Here is a 13,613-nt window from a genome sequence, read left to right on the forward strand (position 1 = left end):
TGTTTGTGTGTATGTATGTGTGTGTCTATGTATGTGTGTGTATGTGTTTCTGTGTTTGTATGTGTGTGTATGTATGTGTGTTATGTGTCTGTCTGTGTGTCTGCATGTATGTGTGTGTGTATTGTGTTTGTGTGTGTTTGTGTGTTTACGCTCGCATTACACAAATGTATAATGCGGGTCTAAGGCGTTCCTCGCCCAGCATTGCCGCTTTCTTTTTTCAGTCGTTTACTGCCGTACGCACCCTGAAAGTCGTGTGTGTCTGCAGCAAGCGCGTGTATGTGTACCTATGGATGCGCGCGCGTGTGTTGTGTAGGGGGAACGGTAGTGTAGTGCTTAGCGTGCTGTCTGTGTCTGTGTGTGTGTGTCTGTGTGTGTGTGTCTGTGTGTGTGTCTGTGTGTGTGCGTGTGTGGTGTGTGGGGAGCGGTAGTGTAGTGGTTAGCGTGCTGTCTGTGTGTCTGTGTGTGTGTGTCTGTCTGTGTCTGTCTGCGTGTGTCTGTGTGTGTGTGTCTGTGCGTGTGTGGTGTGTGAGGAGCGGTGGGTGTAGTGGTTAACGCTACGCTGCGCTATAAACCCGGCGAACCGAGTTCTATTCCCGCTCACGGCCACCACCGGTGACGATTATTTGAACCTCCCCTAGGTCGACTCAGCCTCAAACGAGTAACTGGTGTGGCGTATTAACATCGCCACTGGGGAGACAAAGGCGGCCGTGCGTGAGTGGTGAGGGAGGGAGAGTCGTGAGGGAGGGAGAGTGCTGAGGGAGGGAGAGTGGTAAGGGAGGGAGAGTGGTGAGGGAGGGACTCAGCCGCAAAACGAGTAACTGGTGTGGCGTATTAACATCGCCACTGGGGAGACAAAGGCGGCCGGGCGTGGTGGATACAAGTCCCGGGCGAAGCCGGGTAGTACAGCTAGTACTCAATAAAGTAATTATAATTTCTTGGCCACTCTCGCCCCAACTAACTTGAGAGGGCCACATTCACCTGCAGATTTGACATTTCACCTAATTTACCTTGTTAATATATATAAAATACAAACATTACTTGAATCCACAGTTTCATACACAGAACAGGAGAATAGAAAATTCCTGTTTTAATAAAACTCGAGTAAATGTACCAATTTAAATTCTGCCAATATTTTCGTGGGAATTTATTTAAACGAAATTTAATTTAGGAAATAATCCTTACCTTTATTTGAATGTATATATGAAATATTTGAAATATGCCATTCATATTTGAATGTATATACAAGGCGTGAAATGTGATTTATCCAGGGTTATCCTGCAATATGTAAATGCATTGAACTGGGTTTGCAGTACAGAGAGGTGGTGAATACTCACCGCTGCAGCTATTTTGACATTTTTATTAAATTCATGTTTTAACTTTATAAATGAAAGCACATTTCCCTCAATCAATCAATTGTAAATGATTATTTTTGTATCACGAAGGACCTAGCCCGATAAAATTCCCGTTTTTTCTTTCACTTCCTGCATAGAAAAAAGGAAACTCTTCATTTTGCTCCCCCCCCCCCCTCCCATTTGTTCCCTCCATCCCACAAATAGAAAAAGGGTGCATTGATTTGTGCGAGAGATATATGTAATGCCTGAAGGGGAAAAAAAGAAAGGATTTTATATAGCACGTATGAGATATGTACATCTTTAAGCAGAATGCATAAGTATGTTGTATGGTACATGATAACTGTAATGGCTGCGGAGCTGCAGAGGACATTATTTAATGTTAATTTAAATTCTAAACGTTTTCCATGATTATACAGCTAATCCCCATTTTGTCTGGTGGGAGTTGCTCCTCAGCTGTGAAGTCATTTATTTACTGGAGATGCCCCACCGTGCTGCCGATTTGGCAGACTTATATATGGCTGAAAATGTTGAGGGTGGTTCCAGGGCATATGCGTATCTACACTTAACACGAACACACAAAGAAGAGTGGTGCCAACTAAACACACTTTACCCATTTCCCTATATAACAGTGGTGAAATGTGTCATTATGAGCAATCACCAGCATTGCCAGATGTGTTTTGGTTTACCAAGGGCATAGCTAGTTTCAGTAATTTGAAAATGTTTGTTAAGTTATTTCAAAAATTCTTATTTTGTGTGTACCAGCCCATACTTTGGTCCACTGGCATTGGCAGAGTGGGGCTGCAAATAGCTGCTCCTTCGCCAAAGCGCCTACTTAATTGACTTTGTGATGGGCATATCACACAGAATTCTTTATCTGTAACCAACGACTGCATAACATGTGCTGGGGGGGGGGGGGGGGGGGCTGTCACCATAAGGGGTTTGCACTACACTCAGCTCAATTATGCACAATGTTATTCTCTTGGAACATTGGCCCCGCTGGGGATGGAAGCTTCAGTTCTCCGCACTGCAGACCAGACAGAAGAAGGCGACCACGGCTCGTGGTTATCTGGGTAAGCCTTACTGGCAGCAGAGACCTGCTGTTCTGTAAGGAATCCTTCAACCAAGCTGCCACACCAGTACACGTGCTGCTACACGTGTGCACAGACACTTAACTCGTATTACTTTTTCACGGTTGTTTTTATTTCATTCACTCTATTTGATTTTCTAGTCAAGTCCGTTTGTATATGAGGACTTCCGTTATCACGGCCGTGATGAGAAAAAATATATTATCACTGATTAGTGGCAACCTGCAATATTAATGTGTTTTTTGCTGCACCATGGATCTCCCTTGTAAAATAGCTGGAAAACTGGATAAACGGGATCATCCATGTAATAAATAAAATAAACTCAAACCTGTGTAAATAATATGATTTTATAATGAGTATTGTACCAAAGGGGATGCTGCCATTGTGTATTGGTTCGCGCACCGGACTTGCAATCCAGACGTCACCAATTCGATTTCCTGATTAATTGTGGGTAGACCACAGACAGTTAATGAGTAAGTAGGTAATGTTGGTAGGGGTAAAGTGTGCGTACTCCATCCTCTTCCAAGACGTCTGGCCAGTGTGGAAAATGCAATAATGTCTACTTTAGAGGGGCTTTCCAGAGCACCCTCTAGTGGAGGCCATTTCACCAGCAGTTGTATGAGTAAGCAATTACAGGGATGGATCCTGAACCTTTTCTCACTTCGCCGTGAGTAACGGAGCTGTTTCGATGCCTTGTTAGCCTGCCTCAAATTGAGGAAATTCCTTACAGGTCCACAGTGGATGGATCAGTTACTTTAGATGCTGTAATATCATGTACCATATTTTTCCGCATATAACCCGCGGGGTATACCACTTCTTACAAACAAAACAAGACCCTGCGGGGTATATGGAGGTGCGGGCTATCCCAAAATTATTTTACACGTATGACGTCATAACTCGTTTAATTTTTTCATGGTAGGACTTTCCACTATGCAACACTTACCTTTGACTAAAGCACTGCTGAATAAACCAGTCAAACTAAAATTGCACATGTTATCACGTTTTAAATTATTCGAATTGTTTGTACAATGAAACGACAATGTTTGAAGTGGGCACATTTTGTTTACCGTAATACTTTCAGTGGCTGTAGGGGGGTGCGAAAGTTTCAGCTGAGGCTATGGATTGCACAATGGGAAGGGCTTTAACAAGCATCTTCCAGACGCAGAATCGGCAACGGCGTTACCGTAGTGCCACTATTGTCTGCGCAGTGTGCAATCTACCGGTGCTAAAACTGTACAAGGGTAACTACCGGTCCAGTAGCTGTAATATGATGAGGTCGAATGCTGGTAAGCCTAACAGTACGCTTACTTACTTATCTACCAGTTATGTGTTACTTATTTATTGGATATTTACTTTTGTTACTTATTTACTGTTTTAAATTCACTCCTTTCTGGCTAGTTTGTTTTCTTTGTGCACGTTATGATTTTAATATTAACAATTGATAGTGGAATATATTGCAAATGTAAACTTTGTATTAATATCATGGAATTAAGCTGCGGTAACGACGTTAAAAATATGAATGCATGCGGGATATATGGAGGTGCGGACTATTTGAAATTTGTTTTACACAAAACGATATTTTTGCGGGGTATATGCGCCTGCGGGTTATATGCGTATGCGGGCTATATGTGGGAAAATACGGTATATATTTTTTAAATGATAAAAAAAAACATTGAGAGTCAAAAAAAATCACTATCGGAAAATACGTACTTACTCCTCTTCGCTCCCTGTGGAGCATAAGGCCGCAACAAGCCCACACCATGCCGGACGGTCTTTAGCAGCTTTATAGGAAAATAAGCATTCATATACTGTGTTTTTGGAGAGTCGCCCATGGCAATATGGGTTTGTACCATATTGGGGGGACACATCCCCCCCAATTTTCAAATATGCTCAAAATTTCCCCCCAATATGTTGCTATAAACAATATATATAAAGAATAATTGCAATGCTATGTAAATAAAAACAACAATTTGCTAAACCTTGGCCACAATCTCTGGACTTGTCTTCATATAACAATGCATAGATTCTGTTTGTATGATTATGGTTATATTTTATTAACCCCTAATCTCTGCCATTACAGACAATGAAACAAGAAAAGGTAAAAATAATAAAAAAAAAACAGAGCAATGTAATACAATACACTATGAGACATAATTGTAAAAAATTAATTAAAAGTTCATCCCATGTGTTAGTGAATTTTTTTATATTTTAGGCAGGAAATTAGTTTTCAAATTTAGATTTTTTTCTGGGGGGGGATCCCTAGATCCCCTGGAAGATTTGGTCCCCCCCAATGTTGACTCCATGGCTATGGCATTGGTTTGTACCAAAGCACACCACCCGCAGAAAACTGTGACACCCAACGCTCTGGCTTCATACTCGAGGGAAAACGATAGTGAGCTTAAGCAACAAAATGAAAATTACAATTACAAAAACCACTGACCTTCCATAACTGCAAACTGAGCACTCCCTTACAAAAGTTAATATATCTCAATGAGTTTTCAAAAGGTTAAGCAAAGGACAATTCTCTGAAATCAATAAAAAGACAAAAGTATGACCTCAATATTGTGTTAATTTCTCTGAAATGATATAATTTCTGCACGTACAATAATAGAAGATAGTAACACACAATGAATGATTTTGATCACCCATGATCTATTCACCAGCCCACTGGTCTTTCCTGAATGTAAATACGATGTCTCTAACCTACATATGTTCTCGGATCCATGTGTCCCTCTGCCTTTCTCAGTGTAATTTTAAGCATGCTTGTTCGCATACTTTTCAATATTTGTCGCAGAGCGTAATCTCCGCTTATGAAAAACTTTCTTCTTTAGGTACATTGTTCTTGTTTGTCTCAACATTTAATACATTTGACATGTATCTTAATTCGCCTCGCAGACTTATTGTACGTATGAGAATAGGTTGTCCCATTTTTTCTGGCAACAAAACATGTGTTAAGATGTTAAAACAGCAAACTGAAACCTTTTACAAGGAATCATGTCTGCATTAACCACAATACTTGTGGTCAGAATGCAAACAAAAACACGTACTCTGATAATATATGCATTGTCTTTGAAACGTATTGGTCCACACCAGAGACAGATTTCTTTTGAGCCTCGTCTCAAAATGGTGTTAGACCAGAGGACGCCAAAAGGCTTTTGTTTATTGCTCATATTTATCTTGAGCCCAACTTTGCAGCCTTACTTATTAATTGATTCAATAATTTCCATTGGTTATTAAAATTACTTATTATAACAGATGAAATGTGTCATTTTCTCCATTTATCTCTCTTACTTTAATTCTCCAATCCAGTTTTTGCTAAATAACATCTTATAAAGTTTTCTGTGAATACATTTTATGAAAGCGTGTCTCTTTGAATGACTACCTATCTAAAATGTGTTGTTGTTACTTTCTTCAAGCCACTTTGATATCGATGTTTAATTAAAAAAATATATCGTTTCTAAATGTCTTGTTTTCATCTTGGTTTATGTTGCACTTGGACGACTGCATTGATATCCACCGAGTCAAATACAAAGGCTACAAATCATGGTATTTGATATATGTATTTGTCTTTCCAGAATATAATTGATAGTATGTATGTGGTCAGTGGTAGGGAAACCTTTCCTCAAACTGAATTGCTCATGTGGCTGTGTGGCCTCTAAATTTACCATAATTACGTTCCGACTGATATTCGTAAAAAACGTATACAATCAGTCGCATCTCAAAACTCAATATATAATTTACATACGATCAGTGTTATGATGCAGTCCAAGGTTCATAGGAATTTCGCCTTTCTCAGACCGCTTTATTACGCCGAGTTCATCTCCATAGTAATGGTGCAGCGTTTATTGTATGCACCAGCATCACGTGCCTTAGTCTCACTTACTCAGGCATGAGGGTCATGACGATATCACAAAGTATGCGATAATAGCTCAAACAGCACACAATGTGATGCACGCAAAATGATGAATGATTCACTGTCGTTGTGCATCACTCATTACATCTCGCGGATGATCACTCCGCCGAACGAAGTAGTTCCATGGTCTGGTTCGTAAGTATGACTGAGCGTTCGCAAGTCCGATGGTTAAAATAACATCTTAAGCCAGTTCGTTCATAAGTGCGGATGTTTGTAAGTCGGACGTTTGTATCTCGGAGACTGCCTGTGTATGTGATAAGAGACTAATGGGTGTGTAAATATTTATGTCAATTGTATCTCCAGGATCACATGATCTAACTTTGGACATCAGCAAAGACGTGAGACCAATTGTTGGTACCACATTAGTGGCCGTCGATAAATGACGTCACGCACCTAGGGGGGGGGGGGGGGTCAGACATTTGTGACGATGTGTGACGCGGGGGGGGGGGGGGTGAGAAATGTGACGTCACATCAGAATGCGCAACTTTAAATATAGACGACACGTTCTACTTAATGAAATAGACTTTTTAATCAATGTTTTCTCCTACAACATCAGAGTGTAGCGCCACATTAAATACGCACTACAATGACAATAGTTTAAAGCTATTTGAAGCATGTTTTTTTTTTGGGGGGGGGGGGGGGCAGAGCTTTGTGACGTCATATTTGGGGGGGAGTGACTTTTTGTGACGAAGGGGGGGGGGGGGTCAAAAATCGTCAAAAATCGCGTGACGTCATTTATGGACGGCCCCTTAGCTGATGTATCTACTCATCTGATTTGGTGGCTCAATGATAGAGCGAGCATCTCACAATCGGACGATTGAGAATTCAATTGCTGGATGAGGGTTAACTCAGTCCATTATCCCTCCAAGGTCGATAAAATATATACCACTTTGTGGCGAAGTTAACAGTGTCCGTGCTATATATATAATCCCTCTTTCCATAGGAAACTGGAATCACCACCACTGGCTCAGGAGAAAATCACGTTCACTTTTTACTCGAGGTTTTGCACAAAAATGAAATATCTTGATCATGGAATGATGCCGCAGTCATTCTTATGTTTAAAATGTGGTGATAAGAGTTGAAGATATAACACAATTGCAAGTACTGAACATATATTTATCTCCTGTAATGTTTGTTTTAAGGCCAGGCCTTGATTTTCCCACCGGTGTGGAGCCTAGCCTATGTACTTCAAACGACTTGACATTTCCAGATGACATTTCTTCCACTGGGAAGAGCCGTGTGGCCACGTGATCTGTATCATTCGGGGAGAATAGAAAAAAACGCGAGGCTGCAAGCCACAGCAGGTTGCTTGTGTATCATGGGCGTGGATATTCCTTTGTTTAATCTTGCATGCAAAGGCTACAGACACATCGGTGATATCACACACGTGCGTGTCAGATCGCAGTGTAGCCAGCAACCCTGAGACGTGCCTGTGGAAATATCCTTTATACACGCACACACAACCGCATTCCTAGGGGTATACCCATGGTATTATTTTTTAAGGCAGGAAAAAATCCACGGAAATACAAAAATGCTACTGGATTCCTCAGCGTTAAAATTACAATGACGGCGAATCAATATGAGTATTGCCGCATTTCAAAAGCAGCGTGCCAGCACATACATATAAAAGTATGTGTCTATGAGTGTGTACATGCTGTGTGTCCTAATTGATGTGCATACCGCTATTAATAGCAACACAATATTTTGCTATTTACCATTGGTGTATTGCTGTATATACGATATATGTAGTATGTATCATAATAAGTACGGTATTCCAAACATAACACATTAATTTGCATGTAAAAACTATGAAGATACAAATTATGTTTTAAAGCTTTCGTGACTGCAGGGATTCATATTCTTGGTTCTTTCGGTAAAGTCACATGATGATGATTGCTTGTGTTGCAGTCGAAACGTCGTGAGATTTGTATTGTTTAATGTTTGTATTATTTCCCTTCTACGTGACTTTACCGATAGAACCAAGAATATGAAGATATACTTTGGTACATTTACCCTTTGCAGCTTTACTGCATTTAAATGCAATTTAAAGCCACGAGGTCTCATTGCCAAACGGTTTTGTATCGTTTTGTGGGAGTACATTTGAAGGTCGCTCAGCTGCCGAATCCCACAATGGATGCAAGAGTGGCTCTTTAACCATCATCTCTATCCCAACCAGAATGGGGACTGATTGTCTCGTACCCAGTCCAGAGAGCCGCAATATTTGAACAAGACGCGCTGCTCCGATGCTGCTTGTGTCCATACTAACAACCAGCGAGAAAATGTATCTATCTGCCGGTGAAGGAAAACACTCATCTACTGGTGGAAACATTAATAATTTCTGTTATAATCAAACAGCAAAACCGATAATGAACACATTCATAAAGTGTGCACTGCTGCCCATATTACGAGGTATTCTCGATGTTTAAGAACAATAGGGGTATGGTGATAAGTGGATGGGCTGTTACAGGGAGGAATGGGCATTCCAGGTTCAAACCCCCTTCCTTTGATTTTGTGATTGATGTAGATATTGGCACCATTGTAAGAAGGGAGCCAAGTCAATGTGTGAAAATGTTCTGTTCAATTATGATAGAAAAAAACCAAGGCGAATATGTGGTCATGTTAGCGGAGCCAAATTAAGGGTCACACGAGTGATTTGTAAATGTATCCTTCACCTCGATTTTACTCTTAAAAAACGCACCGCAAGTCACGAGCCATCACTGGCCATGCATTGCTGATGACGCTCACGATAACGAGGTTGCTGGTTCACAGAGTCGAGTGATTAGCACGCTAGCAACGGAAGCTTTCGGATTGTAAATGTTTGGCTGATTAAATACCCCATCTCAGTAATTCGAATGCATTGTCTATATCGAGCAAGGTCATCTGTTGTCAAGTAGACATTTAATGGCATTTACCACAACGAAACTCACTCACAAACGGCAAAATATGATGCACTTAGCTCTGTATTATTCTGCCGGTCAGAAAAGCACATACACATGAACAACAGTACACACTCTCTGTATGCGTTTTGGCAGAGTAAACACGTGCACTTCTCAGTGAGCTGCGGGCTATGCATGCGCGCGTCACCCCTACGCGAATACTCCACAACGCTGCGCCATCCTCTTACGGAATTTCACGCGAAATAAGCCCCAGCAAAAAGAGAAGAGCACAGCTCCCACGAAGCTGCCTGCACATCCGGGCAGAGCGCATCAGCACACACACACACCCGCAGCAAAGCGCACACTGTATCACCGGCAAGCATATCAGCAGCAGCAGCACTGCTGTGTGTGTATGAGAGATGGCTGCTGCGGGGTCCTGTGATGAACACGCGCCGTTGTCTGCAGCGTGGTCACCACGGAGCCTTTTCTCTTACCCGTGCAGTTCTGCGCAGCGCTGCTTCTGCTGCTGCTGCCGGTGCCATTGCTGGCCGACGCAGTGCAGGGAGCCGACCCGTTGGGCCCCTGGGAGCCAAGTCCGGCGGGGAGACCCCACGACCTCTCGCCGGCGAGCGCTGCCAGGCAGCAGAGCGCTGCGGGCAGCAGGGCGCGCAGCCGGGAGGCACAGGCTGAGCCCCGCATGACGACTCATCCGCATCCCAGATGCCAGATCACAGCGGGGCCAAGTCGCAGTCGGGCCCCTCTGCCTTCTCGTCCACGCGCATTGCCACCTATTTCTGTGTCTGCCTGCCTACCTACCCACCTGCCTACCTACCCACCCACCTGCCTACCTACCCACTCACCTGCCTACCTACCTACCCACCCACCTGCCTACCTACCCACCCACCTGCCTACCTACCTGCCTGTCTGTTTATATCTCAACGCCCCTACCTCGTCCTCCACGCGATATCGCTACCGTAGACCCTGCACGATCTATATACCACGGACACTACTACTGCAGGCTAGGTTATCTTATTCCGCGACACACTGTGCCAGTGTCGCCAATCTCATGTTCGGTTCCTCTATTTCACCCGGGTTGTTTGTGTACTCTTTTTTTATTACGTTGCAGACGGGAGGGGGAAAAAATAAAAAAAATAAAAAGACGAGAATGAGAAATGCTATATTTCTAATGCTATAAACATCACAACAAAGACAATAAAACTACGGCAGAAAGCCGAGCAAGCGCGTTTGTGATGGTGGATGGGAGCGAGTGGATGGAGGCTCCGACTCGTGCAGTGAGCACGCGACGCGCGCGGTGTCTGCCTGGCGGATGAAGAGGACCACCAGCCCCCTGCCGCCAACCCCCGCTGGTGTCTGCGTGCGTCTGATGTGAGTCTGCGTGCGTGAGTGTGTGTGCGTGTGCTCTCTTTCGTGCGTGTGTGCGCGTCTGCTGTTTTTCGTGCGTGTGCGCGCGTCTGATGTGAGTCTGCGTGCGTGTGTGCGCGCCTGCTGTCTTTCGTGCGTGTGTGCGCGTCTGATGTGAGTCTTCGTGCGTGCGTGTGTGTGCGTCTGATGTGAGTCTTCGTGCGTGCGTGTGTGTGCGCGCCTGCTGTCTTTCGTGCGTGTGTGCGCGTCTGATGTCAGTCTTCGTGCGTGCGTGTGTGTGCGTCTAATGTGAGTCTCCCTGCGTGAGTGTGTGTGCGTCTGATGTGAGTCTTTGTGCGTGAGTGTGTGTGCGTCTGATGTGAGTCTGCGTGCGTGAGTGTGTGCGCGCCTGCTGTGAATCTGCCTGTGTGATGAGGGTGTGCGTGTGTGTGTGGATGTAAGTCGTGCGCTCTGGCTAGGATGGGTGGCTCCTCTCAGCCGCCGGTGAACAGGGACCATTTGAAATTGAAATCACACCTCGCCATGCTCGGCATCATTACGCACCGATTGGTCCGTGTGCTGTAATATATATATATTTTTACATGTACCCTCCCTCGTTGCTGGGATGTATGCATTTAGAATCCGTAACCGTTTGTATTGTTTATATTTTTTTGTGCGCGATGTATTATTATGATTACACGTAAATGTTGTTTTCCCGAGCCGATAATGTCGCGGGTGCTGATGCTCTGAGCTGCGTCCCCCCTTGCAATTAGCGCGCACGTTTCGCTCTGCCGCTTCGCGAATGCGCGCATCTCGCACCATCAATTACTCGCGAGCGGTTGACACTTCACGTGGGTGGCAGCGCGCGGCAGCGGCCACGAAACTTTCCAAAATAGAACTTGTCCCACTCGTCACTAATCCGAACTCTTAAGCAAAACACATTCCTACTCCTCCTCGTCTTCCTCCTCCTCCCCGTCACAAATGTGTACTTCATTAAGAAGCATTTGAATCGACGCGAACGTGCGATTTAGCCTGGGTCGTTGCTATGTCAGATAGCACAGGTGTTTGAGTTTCCGGGGATAATAAAACACAACGACGCATAATAAATAAGCCAGCCGCTGTTGGCCGCTGCTGTACAAACTCCCAAACTCGCCCTCCTGATCCTGGAAGGGCCCCGGGTTTAAGTGCGCAGGCTGGTTGCGTTGCCGTGCGTGAGTCTCGCGGTGCGGTGAGCGGTGAAGGTTGGATTGATGGGTGTAGGTTATTGGGAATTAGCATGCCGCCCGCGTGCGTGCGCCTTGCAAGTCGCCACCACAAGCCTGCGTGCGAGGACCTAAAGTGCTGGAAGGTGGATGATCAGTTTCCCCGTGCATTTTTTGAAATCCCTCTTGCGTCACCTTGCAGTAAATGATCGGATGTTCGAGCTAAAGATTTTACGACAAGTTGCCAAGGTGGAGCAAATTGTTGACTGTTAGGGCCAGATGGTAATGGGTACATTCCTCATAAAATTGATTTGGATTTTTTTATTCGCCCTATCTCAGATTTGTATTTTATTTATTGTGACCCTGTCACCATATTCATCACAATGAGTGTATAAATCTGTATTAATGGACTTGACATCTGTTCGAACTGTTTACGAATGTAATTTTTAAAGCTCTAATGTAGGTACATCATGTGACCTCTTTTGCCAGTCTGAATATATAAGAATAGGTTTTCCCCTTTTTTCTGGCAACAAAACAGGTGTTAAGATGTTAAAACGCCAAACTGAAACCTTTTGGTGTTTTAACATCTTAAGACCTGTTTTGTTGCCAGTAAAAGGGGAAACCCTTGACTTAAAGCTTTCGTGACTGCATGAATTCATATTCTTGGGTCTTTCGGTAAAGTCACATAGATAGGTTCAAAGAAAATCGAAACGTCGTAGTTTTTTGTTATTTTTGTTATTTTCTTTTAACCTATCTACGTGACTTTACCGAAAGACCCAATAATAGGGGAAAACCGATTCTTATATTTTCAGACTGGCAAAGGAGGTCCCATGATGTAGCTGCTCACCCGAGCTCTCATTGTCCTGATAGTGCATTGTCTTTGTGCTGTTCGCCATTTGGTGTCCTCTGGTCTTACACCGTTTGAGACTGGGCTCGAAAGAAAGCTGTCTCTGGTGTGGACCAATCAGTTTCAAAGACAATGCATATACTGTCAGAGCATGTTTTTTGTTTGTATTTTCACCACAAGTATATGTAGTCAATGGAGACATGATTCCTTGTGCAATGCGAGCGTAAATGGGGTTGTTGCTGGGCTCTGGTCCAATGACACGGCCCGGGGTATTGGGGGGCGGAGCCTGGTCTGCGGAGCGTGTGGGAGGGGCCACCGTTCACCTCGGCTCCAATGGGAGGCGAGGTGAATTGGGGCGGAGCCAGCGGGGTAGTATGGGAAGGCCGGATCTGACGATCCGGAAGGGGAGGAGTCAGGGTCACGTGGGGGGAATGGATATAAGTGGGAGCCCGGAAGAGATCGGGGCAGTCGGGGAAGGTAAGAGGCTGAGCCACGTTGGGTGGTGAGAGAGAGATCCGCGCCATCGGCCACGTGGCCGAAGGACCTCAGCACGCCGTCGGCCAGCGGTGTGCGGAGTGCCGGAGTAGAGGAGCTAACGGAGGAGCGTGCGTGGCACGCGAGAGGGAGCGTGCGCGGGGCGCGCGCGAGACGACGCTGGTCCGTGGAGGAGACCAGCGGGGTGCGGAGAAGAACCTGAATAAAAGACAAGCGGAGACCAGCAGTGCCTGACGGAGTCTTTTATTACACTTGCAAAAGGTTTCAGTTTGGTGTTTTAACATCTTAACACCTGTTTTGTTGCCAGAAAAAAGGGGAAAACCTATTCTTATCTGATGTAGGTAGTTCAGAATTTGAGTTTTGTAGTCATTACGTCTACGCACACTCCAAGTCCTTTTAAATTGCATATACAATACAACCATGGCCCTGATCGACGTTTCCTTATGGCTCATGGTTACGTTGTAAAATGTTTGCTGTGGCA

The 13,613-nt window shown here is 44.4% G+C and overlaps 1 protein-coding gene across 4 annotated transcripts in view; it reads right to left on the minus strand.

Annotated features, from left to right (window-relative positions):
* The window catches only part of LOC133345937 (tomoregulin-1-like), a 55,198-nt gene extending 43,977 nt beyond the window's left edge, over positions 1-11,221 (minus strand). The window contains exon 1 of one of the 4 annotated variants that reach the window (XM_061557075.1): positions 9,721-11,221. In XM_061557075.1, coding sequence (XP_061413059.1) covers positions 9,721-9,925 — 205 coding nt within the window. In that variant the 5' untranslated portion in view covers positions 9,926-11,221. The remainder of the gene's footprint in view (positions 1-9,720) is intronic. The other 3 variants (XM_061557078.1, XM_061557077.1, XM_061557079.1) reach the window with 3 other exon arrangements.
* Positions 11,222-13,613: the final 2,392 nt, after the last annotated feature.

This window comes from Lethenteron reissneri, chromosome 23 (genome assembly GCF_015708825.2).
Source record: "Lethenteron reissneri isolate LAM-NWPU_2019-01 chromosome 23, ASM1570882v1, whole genome shotgun sequence".
NCBI classification, from domain to species: Eukaryota; Metazoa; Chordata; class Hyperoartia; order Petromyzontiformes; family Petromyzontidae; genus Lethenteron; species Lethenteron reissneri.